A 20516-nucleotide genomic window follows, 5' to 3' on the forward strand; every position below is an offset into this window, starting at 1 on the left:
CTAACGAGGTCTATAGTCTAAACGCACTAATGCGCTATCAAAACCGGCTTACGCAAACCGCCTACCTGATGTGGTTTGAAGCCGGATCAATGCGGTTTAGACAGTAGCTGCAAGCGCATTAAAGGATCTTGACCAACAAAAGGAGGTACAACTCCAGTGTAAGAGGTCAGGCCTTGTGCAGGGACACACCAGCTCATTCGAGTGAACTTCATCGAGTGCATTATCAAATGTGCTGATGAGGTGACTGTCCATGGGTTAGCTAACCCACACCATCAACGTAGACATCATCAATAGATACACCTCTGTTAATGAAATACGGATAAAAAGCATCTGTAGTATTGTTTTGGTAGCCAATCACTCTCCCACAAACTTGAGAGTACTCCACCCCATTCGTTGGATAGGTAGATAGACACACATCCTGAACTAGGTACTAGACTGCCACAAGTACGCAGTGGTGGTGTTGTTCTGGATACCAGTAGAAATCCGGTTGGGCAGTTTTGGTTAGGGATCGGCCATGAAAAGGTTGACTATACTACTCTCATCCATCCTTCTGCAGTGTTGCAACACCTTGTTTGGTCCATGTCACAATAGACCTGAACAGGTGAGCTAATACTACTTGTAAATCCAGTATTTCCCCGATGGTCTGTCTTGGGGGAGTTCACTGCAGGATTGCTTATGATTCCCACTAAATAAAATGGTTGTAGATCATGAACAATGGCTATAACACTTTAGAAAAGAAAATTTGTTTGCTTAGAAATTTTCACTTGAAGTGTCATGTTGTTGAATGTGCTGAAATTGTAGTATTTGAATCTGTATAGGTTCGACTCGCTCAGTTGAACTTGCAACACTTAATTCGAGTCATTTAGTCAAGCTTTCAACATTTGAATCTGTTGGTTCAACTCGCTCAGTTGAGCTTGCAACACTTGATTCGAGTCATTTAGTTGAGCTTTCAACATTTGATTCGAGTCATTTAGTCGACCTGTCAACATTTGAATCTGTTGGTTCAACTCGCTCAGTTGAGCTTGCAACACTTGATTCGAGTCATTTAGTTGAGCTTTCAACATTTGATTCGAGTCATTTAGTCGACCTGTCAACATTTGAATATGTTGGTTCAACTCGCTCAGTTGAGCTTGCAACACTTGATTCGAGTCATTTAGTTGAGCTTTCAACATTTGATTCGAGTCATTTAGTCGAGCTGTCAACATTAAATTTTGGTTTGAGTCAATTAGTCGAGCTGTCAACATCTGAATCTGTTGGCTCAGTTGAGCTTACAACACTTGATTAAAGTCATTTAGTCAAGCTTTCAACATTTTAATCTGTTTGATTGAGTCATTTAGTCGACTGACAAGCCAACAGAGCAATAGTGGAAGAGTGGCAAAAGGAAACAGAAGTACAAACAATAACAAGTAGAGTAGAGCTCATACTTTATGCTACTTTCCATGCACCCCTGGGAGAGGTCACTGTTTCCCATTTCACAACCCTCTCTCATGCACATGCACTTGTGCATGGGGAAGAATCAAGCTTAAATTTACTCCCTAGATTTTGATATAATAATTGTAATGTTTTAAAAAATAAATTGTGGTATGGCTGAACAGCCAAGTAGATTTTATGGCAGAAGGTCGATCGCAAACTGCTACAGACAGTCGTCATCTCTTCCAAAATTTAAGGTATGAAGAATAGTTGGCATAGTTACATAATTTTTTAAGTGAAGTACTAGCCTCGATTCAAGGCTAGTGAAGTACATGCATGATTTTCTAAGTTGGATAGAACACTGCCTTTAGCCAATCAGATTGCAGTATTTGGCTAACATAATCTAATCATTATAATACACTCATGTCAATAATAGTAAAGTATTCCTCATTGAACATAGATTTCAACAGTTTCGAGTAGTACATCTTCGTCATGTATGCCGTGATCAGCACAAATCCTCAATTCGATATCGTCTGTAGTCGGTTGAAAAAGTTGCTTGCAGAACCACGGTGGGTTGTTAAACTCACAGCAAGTGCTGGTACCCCCACATCCCTGACCGTCCCAGATTGGATCATCAGGAAAAAATATTAGAGAAATTGTTTGTCGACTACCAGTTGCACAGAAATAATCTTGACCAATAAAGGGAGGTACAGCTCCTGTGTAGGTCACGTCAGGTCTAGTGCAAGGACATACAAATCTATTCCAGGCTGTTTCAGCAAGTGCATTAGCAAATGTCCAGATGTGCTGACGAGGTGACTGTCCATGAGTTAGGCTCACACCATCAACGTAAATGTCATCAATTGACAAGTTCTGATTTCCGAAATATGGATCAAAAGCATCTGGAGTCTTATCTTGGTAGCCAATCACTCTTCCACAAACTCGAGAGTACTCCACCCCATAAGTTGGATAGGTAGTAGACACACATCCTGCTGGTCCAGGTCTGCCACAAGTACGCAGTGGTGGTGTTGTCTTGTTCAACACCAGTCTGAATCCATCTGGGCAGTTTTGGCTGGGGTCAGTCATGTCAAGGTTGGCTACCCTCATCCATCCTCCTGTAGTGTTGCAGCTACAGCTTGTTCGGTTCATGTCACAGTAGACCTGAACAGGAGAGCTAGTACTGTCAGTTGCAATCCAGTATTCTCCAGATGGTTTGTCTTGAGGGATGTCGCGGCAAGAACTAGCTGGATTGCTTTCGATGATGCCCAATGCTGTGAATTTACGAACATCTTGGAATAGATTTTTCGAAAAACTCTCTTGGTCAGAAATTCTAATTTCAAGTGTTACGATGTCTTGTTTCAAATTGCTGATCTGGGATTCCACCTCCTGACTGGAGCTGCTCAGCTGATCTTGCTGGTTGTTTAACTCTATTATAGCATAGCTCACTGCTACCAAAGCCACTATCAGAGAAAGGACAGCTATAACTAGAGCTAAGATAGTAGCAATAGCATGGCAATTCACTAGTACTTCCTTCATATTGACGGACGCTTCTTTGCCTGTTGCTGGATTGATTTTTTCTTCCTTATGATATTGTGGGAGGGTTGCTACCTACTTGTAGTACTGAATCATAAACATTTTCCTCTTCTCTGCAGCAACGAACATATGCATCATTAATGACAAACTCATCTTCGTCCATTATGCTTGCAAGACAGACACAGTTTAGATCTAACTGGCACACACAATCGCCTTTAGTTAGTGCTTATAGACTGTATAAACTATGAAACGGTTAGTGTACATGATATGACTCAACAAGTATCGAGAACCAAGGGTTATAGAACGACTCAAGCTCACCCCAATTATATATAGTGTTGCTGACACTGAACACTTAATGACTGAAACAGCAACAATGAGCACACTGATCACGATCAATTACAATAATAGTCAAGACACAGGAACACTTAATGACTGAAACAGCAACAATGAGCACACTGATCACGATCAATTACAATAATAGTCAAGACACATAAACACTTAATGACTGAAACAGCAACAATGAGCACACTCAGATCACAATCAATTACAATAATAGTCAAGACACACAATAGTGGTACAAAACATGAAGAAATTAAGATAGAAAATATTGACAAAAACGTAATTACTGAAATTCTATACCTTCAAAGAAATGTATACTGTATATAAGCGGGGTGCAGCTCAAGCAATTAGCCTCTGATTACACTCAGCAAAATATAAGCATACACATCCTGTAAAAGGCCAGAGCAGTACACAAAAAACATGGATAATAATGGACAATGGCCCAAAGCCGAAAAATGGCAAATTCTCATACAACGTGGGCTGATAATTATTGCTGAATCAAAGGTTAATTGAGCTGCTGCACCGCGTCTAAAAGTGACGCTAGCTACTGGTAGCAGATAGTATATACTTAATAATGTAGTGATACAAAGTCTTTCAGAAGAATGTTAGAGGGGACAGGGAATAAGTGTTCAGCGTTTCAAACCGATAAAGGCTAGCTTATGTACCGATAATAGATTTACATGCTTGTGTATCATAATACTATAACCTACATGTGATATAATTATAGTATAATTATATGGTATATATAGTGGACTATACCATGTGCACATTGTGGGACACGGAGACGCAGGACCAAAGTGCTTCATCAATGAAAATATTTACTGCCTGCGTGTACATGCACAGCGTATAGAGGTATACCCATAAGCTCAGTTTACTCTACACATATTATTGTGGTGGCTAAACAAATGAATGTATCATCAAAATATATTATACTGCATGCATGCATGTATACCTCATTTCAGCGCCTGCCTAGTAGAAGCATGCATGCATGCTGTAGATTATAAATATCTGCGTATAGCCTAAGTTGACATTGTGTGACTTATAGTTGCGCATAAAACTGTGCACACTATATATATATAATTATTTGTGCATGGCCATAAAAATTAATGATGTTTTATAAAACTCTAAACAACCCTGACGCAAATCATAGCAGCTTGTTTTCCTGATTTTTGCATAATAATTATAATACCTACATACTCCAATGCCCATGCACATATCCATGCACATCTACTCGGACACTTTGGGCTCTTGGGGGGATGCATGCATGCAGCGCTTGCGGTCTGCTTGGCTTCCGTTACAATGGCCCCCGGCCAGTAGGGACTGCCACATTTCAATCAAAGAAATGATTCCTATTCTCATTGCCGCAGTAGTATGGGGACAGTGCCTATATCGATATCGTTTCACTCCGACAACATAAGATGTGGTGGCATTACTTAATTTGGGCTCGATCAATAATGCATTTCATGCGGTTTCTGACATTTGTGGCTGCAACATTTCATTTTCTTGTCGGCACATAGTATTCCGGGAACAAATAACGTTATTGCTGACGCACCCTCATGGAACAATGTACAGCTATTCCTCTCTTTCCCCTCACAATACCCATGCATGCAAGGCTATCCCGGACCTCCTTCTCAAGGAAAAATGCATGGATTGGACATCGCCGGCCTGGATAAGGCTGTGGAATTCTATTTTTGCACAGACATATACACGAGTGCATGCATGTATATGTATTTGTTCCAGTGGGTGAGTGAAGTACTCCAATAAAAAGGAAATGGAACACAATATGAAAATGGCCAGGTATAGGAGGTATACCTTACTTCATGTAAAATATACATAATTATAGCTTCAGGATTACATGCAAATAATTATAGCTCTAACTATTACATGAGTATATGAAATAACGTAGAACGTATTACCTAGAATCTGGGGGTAATGACGATGACGTGGCGCGCATCAGGAACTAGTTTTTGATCTAGTATGTTATATATACAATCGGTTTTAGGATGAGGCTACAGCAAATTTAGCAAAGAAATAGTACTGTAGAGTTTAAAGGTTATAGACTTACTATAATAATGGTACTTCTTCATCTCTATCTATATAGACTTGTATACATGGTACATGCATGCAGATAACGAACATACATTGCTCACGTTGTCATTGGAAGCACTATATATAGCTGTGATGGTGAGTCCACTATGGGCACATGATAGTCCACTATGTCACTGCACGAGGTTCTACATGAAGGTACACGGAGGTATTAAAGAAGGCCATTATAGTTATCAAGTAAGATTTGACCAACTTGAAGAGAAACGAAGAAACAGAGTAACAGTTCAACCATGTGCATGTGCACTCACCCAGCACGTGGGGGTGACAACATCAAATATAAATTTAAGCACGCAGAGATGAAATTTTTGAACCATTATACCTCGAGGCCTATATAGCCGCACGAGGGATATACAGTAAAGCTGAATGTGCATGCATGTGTATATATAATAATTATGTCTGTCTGTCTCTGTGTGTATTCTAGCCTCGACCCCAGGCCGATCCGTCTCCAATTGAATGCTAGGCGACCTAGCGTTCAATATTGCTCAACGGTTGCAATGCAACAAAAGCTAACAGCATTTTATAGGCTTCTAGCCACATCATCCTGTTGGATTTTGATTCATGCATGGATTTGCAAACTAAAGCTTCTTTTTCGAGTTATGGCTATAATTTGACTTACAGTGAACGCTGCATGTTCTAGAAAGAAACTAGAATGTTTCGTAGCATCTGTATATAATCATCTCATTCTGTTCGCACAAAATTTCTAAGCGCTAGCTGTTGGTTAGCTACGAGATCATGACAGGAAACTTGTAGATGCTGAAATTTAGTTCTACGGATATGAAGCTATATCCAAAGCTGTATGACAGGGATTATATGGCATTGGATCTGAATACACACTACACATATGCATGCACATGCACATGCATATGAACGAACAGACAGACCGACCGACTATACTAACACCCAGTAAAAAGCTTCCGATAGACTTTTTTCACTACTGCGTGTAACAATTAACAACATGCAAACTACTCAAGTAGATCTAGCTCCATAATTTACTAATGCATAATGTTTAAATGAAAAAATTTACTTACAAGGGTTCCTGAATAGTATATATCATGTAGATTGTCACTCTCCAGTTCATGGTGCTCCTCCAGGGATAGACAATGTGTACAAAAATTCTACATGCTATATAGTCTACATGCGCATGTATTCCTTTATCTATGATTAAACTATTAAATCTTTTTACAGGCCTGGCTAGTCTATAAATTGCTAATGAAAGTCCGTGAAACATGTTGTTAAGCCTTAGTTATTATGCTCAGACAGCTATATACAGGTGGGGAAATTTCAGATTACAAATACAGTCTGTCATGTGTCTATATCAGTAGAGTCTATATACTCTATACTGCACGAGACTTCAGCATATTCTTTGCCATGAAAAAGTCGTTATGCAAAACTTATCTTTACCAAAAATGGACAGTGATGCCTATTCCCTTGGACACCTATTATGCTAATGAGCATCATTTATCAGGGCCTACCAAAAGTACAATGAGTGCGATTGATGAGTATAATTTTATTCAAAATTTCAATGGGGTAATAAAAACTATGAGTTCACAATAATCACAAGAACAGATATATTGCATTCTAGTGCCAACAATAACAAAAATAAAGTTCAAGTTTACCACTTGGCCTTTGACCTCATAGCCATCTTAGAGGAGGTCTGGTAGTAACTGGTATCATCCACAAAATTTGACCTCTGCACAGAGTGAGCTTGGGCCCTGTATGATGGGAGGAGTTATAATCACATGCTCGTCGCTATGTATACTGAATCAGAGGAGGTTGGCCACGCGTCATCAATCATGTGAAGTTATGGCTAGCTTTGCTAAGCTTGTAACACCTGACTAGCTGTGTCCATTGTCTGGTTTGACCAAGACTATATAGGGTAGAGTATAGTTCAGCGATACTGTATGTAGCTTGCACTGTACTGGCTGGCAAGAATGTAGTAAACACTGTATGCACTGATAACTCGCCAGAATAGAGGGGATCGGGTTGGTTAATGAAAGCTATAATTATGTTCAAAGTAGCCAGAGAGATACATAAATGTTGCCTTCAGTCTCCAATGACCGTGCAAGATAGAAAATTTACATAGAATCCTTGTCAATTTCTGTGCCAGCTTAGCAAAAAAAGTGGTGCACATGATCGTGTCCAACCTCCTCTGATACTGAAGTGCATGCACATGAATTCCATGTCAACTATAGAGACATGATTATAAGTGTACATATGCATGCTACACTGTAGACACAATAAACCACTGTGGAATTTCACACAGGAATGTATAAACAAACAAACTATAGTAAACTCGTGTATAATTTAGACTCATGCAGGCAACAAAAACCAACGTACTTGCTATGCATGTATAGTTTCCCATGGCCGTGGTACTCATCTCTCGAGCGCATCGACTCCAGACTCTGTTTCAAGTCACTGATGAGTGCCTATATATAGTTGAAATTAAAGCTATTAAATTAGCCAGGTAGCAAAGGCTACTTGAAGCCAGATAAATGCATGCACTAGCTGTGTGTACAGTATGTAGTGCTTACAATCTCTAATAAACGTCATACTTTATTCAATTGAACACACACAAAAACACGGCAATTTAAACTTTTTCATCACGTGCTATAAGTGCTAAACGTACTATTATAATAATATTACTCTGTACCTTGCAGAAATCTTGTTGAGCAGAAGCAGACTCTTCCAATCGCTTAATAGCGTCCTTCAAAATAGTTCTAGCCTCTTCCAGCTTGCCTGCATACACAGAGAGAAATATAATTGCATGAACTAATTAATTATAGCACTGAGCTTTAATAGATAGGCAATGGTTCAACGCTTGAAGACAAGGCACTATACAGTGGCGGATCGAGGGGAGTTTCAATGAAATCCCTTTTGGTTAATGTCTAAGAGATCTGATCAACAATTAATTTTAGCCAACTAACCGAACTATGTACCCTTTCCTATTTCCTGGATTCGCCACTGCATTTAGTTTACGGTATTATTGGATGCACAGCACAAATGGTCCCTATACCTACATTATAATACTAAAACAACTCACCTTGATCAGCAAGTGGTTCGGCTTTCTTCAGAGCACTAGTTGCAATGATTCTGTTCCTCTGCACATCCACAGATTCCTTTGCTGGGCCCTGAGCACCGTCTGAGAGAGAGAGAGAGAGAGCGCACAATATGAATATATACTCAGCTTTAGTGAATATTCCCTCACCTTTCCTGTCTATGTTGAGGTCAAAAGTGACAGTGTCAAGGGCTGAAGTGATGACATTGAAGTAGGAGAGAGTAGCCTTTATGACCAGGTCTTGTTGGGGACTGGGCATAGTCGGCAGTTTTAGCTCCATCACAATATCTCTCTCCTCCTCCGACTGAAGGTCTCCCATGGCAATGTCACAGGTTTTGTCAGGAGTCGTCCAATTGATGGCTCTGTTAGCGTGTACCTCGGCCACACTGTTGCCTCCCTGTAGCTCCAGCTTGAGAGAGAGGTTCTGACCCACCACACTCAGTAGACCCCCCAGGCAGTCAGCAAATGACTCAGGAATCTAGGGAAACAGTTGTAAATTTTCTGCAATAGACATCATACATGTATGAGCGTCGTACAATGACAAAAAGTCACCACCTTTTCGTTAGAGTCAATGTAATAGTAGACTCCGCCCCCCTGGGTGGAGACGGCCTCCAGCAGAGTGGCATCGTGGTCAGACCCAAACCCAAACGTGTAGATGGTGCCCTCAAACTGCAGATACGCAAATTAACAGAGCACACACATTATTGCCACTTTCATTGAGAACTTTCAGTCTTAAGAACCTTTATAGTTTTTTTTGCGATGGTTTTGTAATTAATTGAACTTTAAACCATAATGTATGTATTGCGCACGGGCTTACTTTAGGGCCCGATGGCTTCGGTTTTGGCTCAGACTCGTCTACTTCCATGGCTTCTTCTTCATCATTTACATCCAACTTAGGCATGCTCAGCGGGGCTTGTTGCTGCATTTGTGGAGCTTGTTGCTGCTGAGGGGGTGGACCTGGTTGCTGCAGAGGGGGTGGGGTTGGTTGAGCTGAGGACGATTGATTTCCAAACAGCCGTCCAAAGAAACCAGGTCGAGTTTGTCGTACATTTTGCACTCTCTGTTGTTGTTGACGACGAGGAGGATTTGAGACTGGTGAGTATGTTTCCACAGCTCCCTGTCCCTCCTCCTGGAATTTCTTGATTACATTGAGAATATTGGCCATGCCTGTGATGCCCTCGTTTGCCAAACCATCTGTTAGTAGGAGCACAGACTGGACTTTAGCCTTCTCATCGTCACCACTCGTCAGAGCTACCTGCTCCATTCCTGTGAATGAGGTGAGTGCACAATTGAAAGCTAAATTTAGAGTATTACATTATACAAATGAGACAATGCTAATCACAGACTGATAATTCTTGGTTTATGGGATATGTCGTACGAGAAAAGAAGTTATTAGATTAAAAATCACACACACAAACTACTTTAACATGTTTTGGCCCACATAACTAGCCTTTTAGTAGTCCTCCGCAGAGGTTGGTGCAGGAGCCCTCTTTGATCGACTCAACAAAAGCCTTAGCCCTGTCTTTATTGGGTGTGTCCATCTTCATGAGGGAAAAGTTGAGAGTCACACCAGAGTCATAAGTAACCAGTGACATCCGGTCACAGTCCTTCACTGTGCATATGCGTGTTGTGGAGAATGTCGGTGACAATTAAGTGTTGTGGTTAAATTTAAGGGGGAGGGGCTGGTACATGTACAAGCTAGCTAGGTAGTACAAGGTAGCTATTTAATTTATCTGCAGCTAGAGAGGTATAAGCATGCAAAGTAGAATTCCACAATAACCTGATAGGGCTATAAATATGACAAGCTATCACTACATGACTCCCCAAGCCAGGGCTGTATTCCTCGAAGCCACTTACATTGATCAATGACAAACAACAGTGTTTTCCTGACCAACTTGATCTTCTCTCCACCCATAGAGCCACTCTTGTCAATGACAGCCACAATGTCCACTGAGGCTCGAGAGGTCGGCTCGTGAAAAGGAGCTTTGAAGGAGGTGACAGCCCAACATGTCTGCTCAGTCAGAGGGTAGCTCACGTACTCTGTAGAGCATTCAAGGGTGATCTGATCAGAGCCAGTCAATACTGCATCTGTTCTTTCTTCAGCCATAGTCTCAAATTGATTGCTAGCTAGCTTGTACAATCATATAAAAAGCAACTGCGGCTTTTATAGGTACCTAGATCTACCATTACGTGGTTCTAAAAATAGCTCATGTTGCTAAAAATGTAACTTGACATCACATCATTGAAATGACTAAGCTTTTGACAAATTGAAAATTGTTCTTAGATCACACAAAGCAAATGGGAGTGATTTGGTAGTCCATGGTCGTACTACTTTTGACTGTGTTTCTTGGACTTCTTTTTCACCTGCACGGGTTAGCAAGTGTCCTTTCAGCTACTTAGAGGTACATGTACTAGACATTAAGCTTTCAACTCATACACAGGTGAGGTACGTATTTGTATACACAGGTGAGGTATTTGTATACATTAAGCTTTCAACTCATACACAGGTGAGGTATGTATACACGTACACATGTTTTAGAGGGTAATTAATACTCTAGCTGTACGAATACGACAAATTAAACACTAACCTTCTGATTCATGACATTGACTGATACCTCTTGCACTGCTGGCTTTCCTGAATTAGTGCAAACAGATAAATTCGTCTACCATAATTATTTCAACAGGTGTCCATACTTATACAATGCTATGGGAGAATGCCTACACTTAACTTGCACACAGTTGAGAGGTTATAATAGTGACTTAGTGCCAGGGGGAATTTGACAAATACAACAGTAGTCAAAAAACAAAAACAAGAGTAGGTACTGTAATATTTGCGAGAGAAAAACCTTGAGCCAAATCGCAGAACATTTGAATAAAGATCTTGTTTTTCTTTCCCACAATTATAGGTACATTATAAGTAGTGACGTAATACGTATAAAATTATTGTTCGACATTGTACAACGGACAGTGCAAAGATTATTATTGCTTGCTTACTGTGTCCAAATGGCTTCCACCTTTGTTTGAGGCCTGAGGGCGTCTGCACCTTGAGTTCACTCTCCTCTCTTGCCGGTGGCAACTCAATAGCCGGTACTTCCACCAGCTGTTGGAGACTTAGACATTTGCACACAGGGGGACCTGGAGGGGGAGGGGCTAGTGTGGTTAAGGTGTGCAGTCACTGTAAAGTTAAATATAACAGAAGGTTGAAACTGAAGTGAAACCTCCTCCAAACAATTCTAGTAAGATTCTCCCAAAATGCAGCAAGGCATCGAAAGTGCTGAAGTCACAAAAAATAACCAAGACTCTGCTAAGATTCTTTCTCTATAATAAACAGTATTGTTATCACGAATGGACACACTAGATTTTAATCTAAGTTCGCAATAATTGTAGCTCGTTGCACATAAACTTTAAGTTTATACACATTGACACGGTTTGGCGCAATTAATAATTATGGGAGCGTGAATATTCCTTCTGGGCCACTAACATTTATTCATAGCTCATGTCACATGATCGTATTGTAACACACAGAGAAATACACAATGAAGTGGTGTGTGGCTATCTCCCTGCTACTGATTGCCAAGAGTGCGTCACTATCGGCTGAAGTGTGTCAACTGGACGGACAGTGGTATGACCCTAACTACTCTACAAGGAACGCACAGGTAAAGAAGATTGCTAATAAAAGAGTGTGCGTTCAGAGATTTGTGGGTTTAATTTGGAGGATAAAAATCTTTCCCTGCTTATAACTATAACTAACATAATTATATACCGTATACTATTCAAAGTTATCTAGTGCATGTGTGTGAGTGTGGGAGGAGACTACGGGGAGACTGTATCATGTGAGGAGGTATACAAAATGTAGATCACCGTAGTTTGGGCACTGATTAGAGTGGTTTTTTATGTAACTAGCAAATAGTTAACACATGCATGCACATGGTTACTAGCTATATAGATCAATACACATACAGTTGTTGACACACACACACACACACACACACACACACACACACACACACACACACACGTATGCATGCAGTTTATCTTCAAGTTTGACAAGGGGCTCCTCTTTTCCGTGACCCCCAACCTACAATGGACGACCGGCAGTGTCATCTTTGCCCAGCCCTCCATTACAGCCACCCTTGACGACGGGGAGATCATTAAGGGCACACTCAACCAAACATCCTGCTCCTCAATTGCTTGGTCTACTCCGGTAGCAACTTGGACCAAAATACCAACACTTAAACAGGTGCACGTTGTTTTTATGAATCACCTTGACGTGGGATACGATGGAATACCAAAAACTGGATTTATCAATAACGTATTAAACACCTATTTTCAAGAGTATTTTCCCAGAGCAATTCGACTTGGAACTGAAATGAAAGAAAAAGACCCTGATCATGGCTTTATTTACACCACACATCCATGGCTACTCGATATGTATTTAAATTGCCCAACCAACTTCATTCTGAATGACGTCAAACTATATTGCCCTACAAGTGAGGAAATAAAGGCAATGGAAACAGCTATACACAGTGGACTAGTAACATGGCATGCAGGACCAATGAACATGCAGATGGAGCTCATGAACAAGTACGTTCTTAAGGCTTCAATGCAACTAGCCAAGCAACTGGATGAGAAATACGGGCACACTAGCACTGTGTTGAGTCAGCGAGATGTGCCCGGAATGACAGCTGCTGCAATACCGACACTTGTCAACGATTGTGGGGTTAAAGGAGTCACAGTTGGCGTTAACCCTGGCAGCTCTCCACCAGCCGTTCCAAAGATATTCCAGTGGAAGTCACATGAGGACAGTACAGAGAGTGTGATAGCCATGTGGCACCCAGGGGGGTACCTACTAATCCAGGCCCATCCCTTTCTAATGCCGGTGGGATATCGATTACTGACAGTACGCTCGCAGAAGCTGACGGACAAGCACTCGTGTTTGCCTTCCGTACAGACAATAGCGGTCCACCTCTTTCCTTGGATGAGATACACACGGCTTACGATATACTAGAGAGGCAATTTGAAGGTGCTAAAATATCTGCTTCAACTTTGGACAATTTTGTAAGCTCTGTAACTAAAGAGTCTCTAGAAACTGTAGTGGGTGAAATTGGAGACACTTGGATTCAAGGTATTGCTTCAGACCCACGCAAGATGGCTTTGTATCGCTATGGTGCCAGAGCGTTACAGCTGTGTATGGAAAACAGAGAGTGCGTGTTGGACTCGGAAACCATAGAGTATTTACGGTTCTTGGTGAAACTACCTGAGCACACATGGGGACTACCTAGCGTCTATGATACTGGAAACTGGACTAATAGCAATTTTGAAAAGTATAGAAACGAAACAAATTTTAGAAACGGTGAGGCTTCCTGGTCAGAACAGAGAGTGTACTTCAACACAACCATGGAGCTAAGTAGTAAGGCACAGAATACGAAGTACCACATGAACCTCGAGTTGCTATTAGGGCAGGAAACTTTACGGCCGTATCCGAAAGTGCTAGATAAGTATGATTTGATTGAAATAAACAAAGCGATCAGTCTAACAATTGCTGGAATAAATGGTAGCATCACATTTGGTATAGACGGTAGTATTGCATCTCTAATTGTACAAGACAACTCAGGCAAAATCTACACCCTTGCTGACAAAGATCATACAATCGGAACTTTTACTTATCACACGTACAACCAGTCTGACTATGACTTTGTTAATGCTGGGTACGGTTACTATGGAAATGCCGGGTATAACAAGCCTAATGTAACAGACAGTGCACGTCCAAAGAGTACCATTAATCACATAGCAATGACCGAATTGTACCAATCCTTAGACAGTCTTGAATTCTGCGCAAAGTTAGTACCCACTGAAGAACTGACAGAATATTATGGTGCACCAGTTATTATTTGGAACTGTGTAGCTATCTCTCCCCCCAGTGATCCAAATGGGAACGCTTTTCCTCTGAAACTAGTGTTCAAGGTATCAATGCTTGGAAAGACAGCCACTAGGTTACCAGAAGCAACAATGTATTCATTCACCCCTACACCGCAGGGAACCAAACAATGGAGTCATCAACTATTCAAAGTTGAGGCTTATACTGGTAACAGTAAAGTACCAACTGGAGGTATAACACTAGATTCTGTTGTGAAAAACGGATCGTTTTACCAGCACGCTGTGGAAGAGTTGTACTTAATTAATGAAGACGATAAATTTGTTTTCAAGGCTAAATCGATCGAAGTCCCCCTGGTATGTCCAATATTTGATTCCACCACGGGATTTACGACACCCAACCCTCTGCCTATTTTATCGAGGCCTGAGCAAACTGCTATGCTAAGGGGCTTTGCATTCAATATTCATAACAATGTTTGGAATACAAACTACCCACTATGGTACCCTTTCGACAGCACAGATGAAAACTTTCGAGCAAACTTTGAGGTACAATGGGATAAGGAATAGCATAAATATTACTGTACACAGGTTAGCACACTGACTTTATTGTTCGGTAGTTATCTACTTACTATAGTCATGATAATTATGATACGCAAGCCCTCAAACTTAACTAGCAGAACTCTCCAAACATATAATCAATCAAAAGGTTATATATCGTATGCAATAGGATAGTCAGTCACACATCTTTGTTCTAAGTATTCTAACATTGTCCCTAAGGCCAGGGCTGTGAATTAAGAAGTGTACTACATACCTCAGCATTGTACTATTGAAAGCACCCATCCACACAATAATTATATACTATAATACTGAGTAACTTACGCACCAGCCTTTAATCGCCCAGGTTTTTGTGATGGCACTAGCACACACGTCTATAAGAAGTAAAAAATATTATCAGTGTTTCCCCTACACAGTAAATAACAAGGAACACTCCCTCCTCTATTTGACTAGCCTTATTTTAGGAATCTGTACGAGTGCGTGTACAATGTTGAATATGGGGAAAGTGGGCTGTACAGATTCTGCCACTGCATGTGTTTGAGGACATTGAGAAGCTGGGTTTCAAACAATGGCAAGAAGTTATATTACATGTACATGTACATCTACTGCCCCCCAGGCCATATAGTTTGGCTACCCTTTTGAACTTTACACGGGGAAACAGCCATTGTATGATTATAATCAGAGAACATAGTTAATGTTGTACCTGTGTGTCTCCTCCTTGAGTAATTATTTCATACTTTCTTTTCCTGGATACCTACATACAGTGTGATACGAGCATAAAATATAGCAATTTTAAAGCAATGAAAACGTTATGCGATTTTTTATTTAATGCGTTTAACCCTTTCCCGGCTTTAATTAAAACAAAATAATACAGAATAAATACATGTTTTTCTTTAAAAATCCATATCTTATGAACCATACATTGAAATCACTCGTAACTATTTCCTACAGGTAGCCCAGACCCCGGGGGTACCATGACATCATCATCGTTACCTAGCAACTGACCACCCCCAACTAATTAGCTATTGTTTACAAACATTCACAATTATGTACATAAACAATATTATACAAAGGCACAAAGTGACTATAGACACTAAGTAAGTGTTCTCAATGTTCTCACGGTGACATAGTTCGATCAGGATCTGCCGAAACTTCTCTGCGAGGTCGTATCAGCAGACGCTCTTTTCCCGGGAAACGTTCTTCACCTACACACACGTTTACAAGTTCAATGGTGGCTCATGATATCCACTGCTGTACTAACTAGCCTAAGCAAACCTATACTGAAGCTATCCTGAAGCTATCAGAATACAGTATGTTGTACAAATGCTACTCTAGACTTACCAGATCCAGAAACTTGGTCCAGCTCCTTCAGGCTCCTCAGGCTCTTTATTTTTTAGCTTGAGGTAGCTTCCTACCTAGCTACGATCCCAGTCACTGTCCTCTCACTCTACAAGGCCATAAGCATCGATATTCTCACTGTCTAGCAGCTCTAGAACCCCACTGAGGTTGTACTACAAAGATCTTGAAGTCATCATCAAACGGTCACTTTTCTTTCGACCGTACTGCACTAAGCATACCTCGAAGCAAGATGTTGAAAATACCATGTGAAAGAGCAGCTCAATGCGCATGTGCTGGTACCTACAGCGTGCGCATAGCTCCAACACAGCCTGCACAGCAAATTTTTGAAAAATCTCGGTCCGCTGGACGACATATGTCGTCCAAAGCCGGGAAAGGGTTAATATAATTATGTTTTTGATTAAAATGCTGCAATTCAATGGGGATTGTCTAGAGGCGTTGAATAAAAGTCAATAATTCATTGTGCGATACAAATTTAAGCGACATGGTATCCGCTTGCATAGTTAGTATCATGCATGTATTTCTACATAGCACTAAGGTACTAGACTGGCGGCGACAGCCCCTCGTGTACCGCGAGGGACTGGCAAACTGTCTATCAGTCACTCGTCTCAGCTGCAACGAGCATTGCAGCCTATCAGATTGCTCAACGTCATATTAGCCCTGTAATTGTAACCGCACTTACACTTCAGGGGATTCAGTGCATTCCATAGTAGCTGAATCTCATAGCAAAATTTAACCACATTATCTATAACGATATTCATGTTTAGTAGTGTCATACGATCTATTACACTTCCGCTGAGACGAGTGACTGATAGGCAGTTTGCCAGTCGCTCGCGCTACACGCTCGGGCGGCTGTCACCGCCAGTCTACTAAGGTACCTTGGTGTTGTCACCGGTTTCTATCTTCAAGGTTGACGTCTTATTGGGATCAAGACAAACCTGTTTGCCATTCAGTTGATAAATATCCACCTACAGAGATTACAAAATAATTGAAACACCGACTCTGACTTTGTACACAGTAATACAATGTATGTTAACAGCAAAGATTGACAATACGAATTTGGTGAACCAGAGTGATACTCGGGTAACTCATATGCCTAAAGCATAGCATTTTGAGTAGCCAGCAGCTATTTGTACTAATTTTAATACTCCATAAAACAGACCCCATTAGGGAACAGGCTCAGCCTTTTAGTCTTCGTTGGGAGGTTTTGATTGCCATCCACATGTATGCTCTATGAGTCAACAGTGAATCTTGAATCTTTGCTAACTGTTTCTCCTCTACATGTAGTACATGCAAGCTTTTAAAGGCTGTAGGGGTGAGCTACACCTAGTTTTTTACACTGTGCAAATTAACGTACATCGAATTTCAGCAATAATTTTGGCTGATTCAGGACGTGTGGTTGTCTGTTCTGGGAGGTTCTTTTAAGATTGCTGGTAGGCGTACCGAGTTAGACTATGATAGTAGTTTCTATCCGAACGTGATTTTTGGCCGTTTTATAAGTGGGTGGTTGCTTTTCAGAGGTGGTCGTTAATGGAGAATTCCTTTTAATCTCTTTGACAGCTAGTGCTACACTGTACTGACATCATGATCACCCGGCTATAACTGACTATATATCGGTCAAGGGCATACCACACACAGAGTATATATAGCTAGAGCCAGTACTAGAGCTAAATATAACATCAGCTGAATAAACCTTTCCTCGGTTTAGCAGGCATTATTCCTCCCACAAACCAACAACGCCTACAGAGGTGTTCTTCATCCCCACATGACTGTGCCAGTACTGTGTACATGACATACAAGTACACATACACTGGATGGTAGCTGCAAGAGCACCAGCTCCCTCCCACTCCACTCCTCCTCCTCCTCCACAGAGAGAGTGCTCCTCACAGCTTCCTTCAGTGGTCCTTGGCCTGCTAATGACTTGCGTTTCTTTGCTTTAGGGGTTTCTTGACTAGCCATACTGCACTGAGTCCAGCACATATATAAAGCACCACGTGGTTTCAATCGGTAAAGATCAACAAAGAAACTTAAAAGGTCATCTTTAGTTGCTGCATGCTGTGGACAGGACATGACATGACATGGAGCAAAGCGTAATGGAGCCTGATGCAAAGAAGAGCAGAAATGGTAAAATACAAAACAGAATCCGTTTTGCTTTTTATAGATCTGCCGTTATTATAAATCTACTGCATGAAATCTATAATATTTTGCTGGTGCCAGAAAAACCATCCAAATCTGGTTCTAACCATTGCGTTCTGTCTGGCATGGCAAGGATCTACAGTATAGGTATTTTGCGAAGCGCCTCAAAAATCGCTATAAATTAATGCTCGCAAAACATTCTGGTATGCGTGTAGGTCTATGTCCAATTGGTCAATTCAACGTATTCGCTCAAACAATTATGGCAAGACATTTTAACTAGCTATGATAATGTTCAGGTGAGTGGTCCTAGGTAGGCTATAGTTATTTAATAGGTTATCGCAATAGTTATATGATCGTTTAGACACTCCAATATGCCTCATTATTCCGCCTTTTAACATGCATATATGTAGGCTGAGGCTGAGATGGCTGCATTGAGGGGGTTGAGCCCCCCACACCCCTGGGCGTAGTTTCGTGCCTCTAGGATCTGACAGATTCATTAATAGGCATTTGTGCTGCTATAATTCCAATGACTTTTGAGCTAAAATTGCATCAGAATCGATCTAAGGCCCTTAAATATCCAATTTTTCAGGGAGAGCATGCCCTGGACCCCCCTAGTTTGGCGTGCACTGAAGCATACGCTGCGGGGGCTTTGCCCATTTTCATTTTCCCAATTCCCCTCCTGCCAAAATCCTGGGTGCAGCCCTGGCCGCTTTAGTTAAAGTTTCGATATTCTGCACATAATTCTCTTCTCAGTCAAGTCTCTGGAGGAGAGACTGGCCAATGGAGAGAACATTCTCTGTGCAGAAGGTTACGTGCTGGCCCTGACCAGAATGGGGTATGTGGCATCAGGGGTATGGGTACCGGAGTTCTTGGTGGACCGTCCCGAGATACTCAGGAACCTCCACGTACAATTTGCAGACGCTGGCTCGGATGTGATCGAGGCCTACCAGGTCTGTAAACCCAGTCAGAAGCTTAGTGCATGTGTATAAGTAGTCTACAGTATACTGTGAATGCTTAGATTGTGAATGGCCAATTGCAATCCACTGCATGACCAAAGGCTATCGTTGTTTTGTGTATAGCATCCAGAAATGTCTCTTTCTCCTATTCCAGTATTTCATTGATCGTAAAAATCTAACCATGGTTGGCAAAGAAGATCGTGTGGAGGAGTACAACCGAGTGGCTTTGAGAATTGCCCGTGAGGTGGCCCAGGAAAGAGGGCTTCTGTTTGCGGGTGGAGTGGGAAATACCAACATTTTTTCTGATAAGACAATTGCTGACCCAGAAACTGAAATCCGTTTGATTCATGAGCAGCAAGTTCGCTGGGCTAAAGAGGAAGGTGTCGATTACGTAATTGCTGAGACAATGAGCAATTATGAAGAAGCAAGAATTGCTCTTGAAGTCATCAAATCGTTTGACCTCCCTGCTGTCATCACTCTAAGTCCAATGGGGTGCAATAAAGACGGCATTGCTACAACTGTGGATGATGTCCCGATAGCCACTGCCTGTCAGCGTTTACTGGAGCTTGGCGCTACTCTTGTAGGCAGCAACTGTTATAGAGGTCCCTCCACAATGATCAACATTATTGAAGACATTGTCAAAGTTGTACCCCCTGAAAAAGTGTGTGCACTACCTCTTGGATACCGTACGACCAAGGAGCAACCGACATGGTATGATTTAAAAGATCCTCTTTTCCCTGAGAATTTCCCCTTTACCGACGGTTTGAATCCATTCCTGGTCACCGAGAAAGAAATTGTCATATTCACGAAGCGTTGTATGGAGCTGGGCGTGAAGTACATGGGAATATGTTGTGGAAATATGGGAAGTCTCACGAGAGCCATGGCAACCACGATGGGGAAGGAGCCGTTTTTGAGCGCCTATCATGATATGGAGAAGCTATCCAAAGTGATGAAACACAAGAATGAACTTAGGAGTAAGAGATTGAAGGAGTATTCTAATTAATAAGCAGCCTAAGAAACTTTTTTCTATGTATAATTTATTTTTATGGGGAGTAACTTCACCATGAGCTTCTTGTTAATTGTGTAGGGCTACATAACATGTTTCCCTAAATAGTTGTATGCATGGCGATTAGCTAATTCTAAGCTGTTACAGTCTTAGATTCAGTGACTGTTGTTGCTGTGGATGCCTTTTACGCTCA

General features: G+C 41.3%; 4 protein-coding genes and 1 pseudogene across 7 annotated transcripts; 2 read left to right on the forward strand and 3 right to left on the reverse strand.

Moving 5' to 3' along the window:
• Nucleotides 1-1807: 1807 nt before the first annotated feature.
• LOC135346296 (uncharacterized) lies at nt 1808-6764 on the reverse strand. Its single transcript, XM_064543872.1, has one exon. The coding sequence runs from the start codon at nt 2941-2943 to the stop codon at nt 1858-1860; it is 1086 nt and encodes a 361-aa protein (XP_064399942.1). The 5' UTR covers nt 2944-6764; the 3' UTR covers nt 1808-1857.
• Nucleotides 6765-6877: 113 nt separating this feature from the next.
• LOC135346290 (uncharacterized) lies at nt 6878-10634 on the reverse strand. Its single transcript, XM_064543865.1, has 9 exons — nt 10298-10634; nt 9891-10052; nt 9258-9706; nt 8996-9109; nt 8591-8918; nt 8426-8524; nt 8036-8121; nt 7723-7811; nt 6878-7097 (listed from the first exon to the last, which is right to left on the reverse strand). Exons 1-9 carry the CDS (start codon nt 10545-10547, stop codon nt 6998-7000), a joined length of 1677 nt encoding a protein of 558 aa, XP_064399935.1. The 5' UTR covers nt 10548-10634; the 3' UTR covers nt 6878-6997.
• Nucleotides 10635-10652: 18 nt separating this feature from the next.
• Nucleotides 10653-18205, reverse strand: LOC135346298 (uncharacterized). 4 transcript variants are annotated; one of them, XM_064543878.1, is made up of 7 exons: nt 18035-18205; nt 17164-17193; nt 15573-15623; nt 15198-15243; nt 11435-11575; nt 11029-11075; nt 10653-10804 (listed from the first exon to the last, which is right to left on the reverse strand). In XM_064543878.1, the coding sequence occupies exons 1-7, from the start codon at nt 18203-18205 to the stop codon at nt 10769-10771; spliced, it is 522 nt and encodes a 173-aa protein (XP_064399948.1). In that variant the 3' UTR covers nt 10653-10768. The 4 variants fall into 4 exon arrangements, with proteins under 4 accessions (XP_064399948.1, XP_064399946.1, XP_064399947.1 ...); XM_064543876.1 differs by having other exon boundaries at nt 17104-17193; XM_064543877.1 differs by having other exon boundaries at nt 18029-18205.
• On the forward strand, nt 11966-14971 carry LOC135346299 (uncharacterized; annotated as a pseudogene).
• Nucleotides 18206-18229: 24 nt separating the features above from the next.
• Nucleotides 18230-20418, forward strand: LOC135346295 (betaine--homocysteine S-methyltransferase 1-like). The gene is made up of 3 exons (XM_064543871.1): nt 18230-18349; nt 19115-19311; nt 19472-20418. The coding sequence occupies exons 1-3, from the start codon at nt 18304-18306 to the stop codon at nt 20318-20320; spliced, it is 1092 nt and encodes a 363-aa protein (XP_064399941.1). The 5' UTR covers nt 18230-18303; the 3' UTR covers nt 20321-20418.
• The last annotated feature ends 98 nt before the right edge of the window (nt 20419-20516 follow it).

The sequence above is a fragment of the Halichondria panicea genome, chromosome 13 (genome assembly GCF_963675165.1).
Source record: "Halichondria panicea chromosome 13, odHalPani1.1, whole genome shotgun sequence".
Lineage (NCBI taxonomy): Eukaryota > Metazoa > Porifera > Demospongiae > Suberitida > Halichondriidae > Halichondria > Halichondria panicea.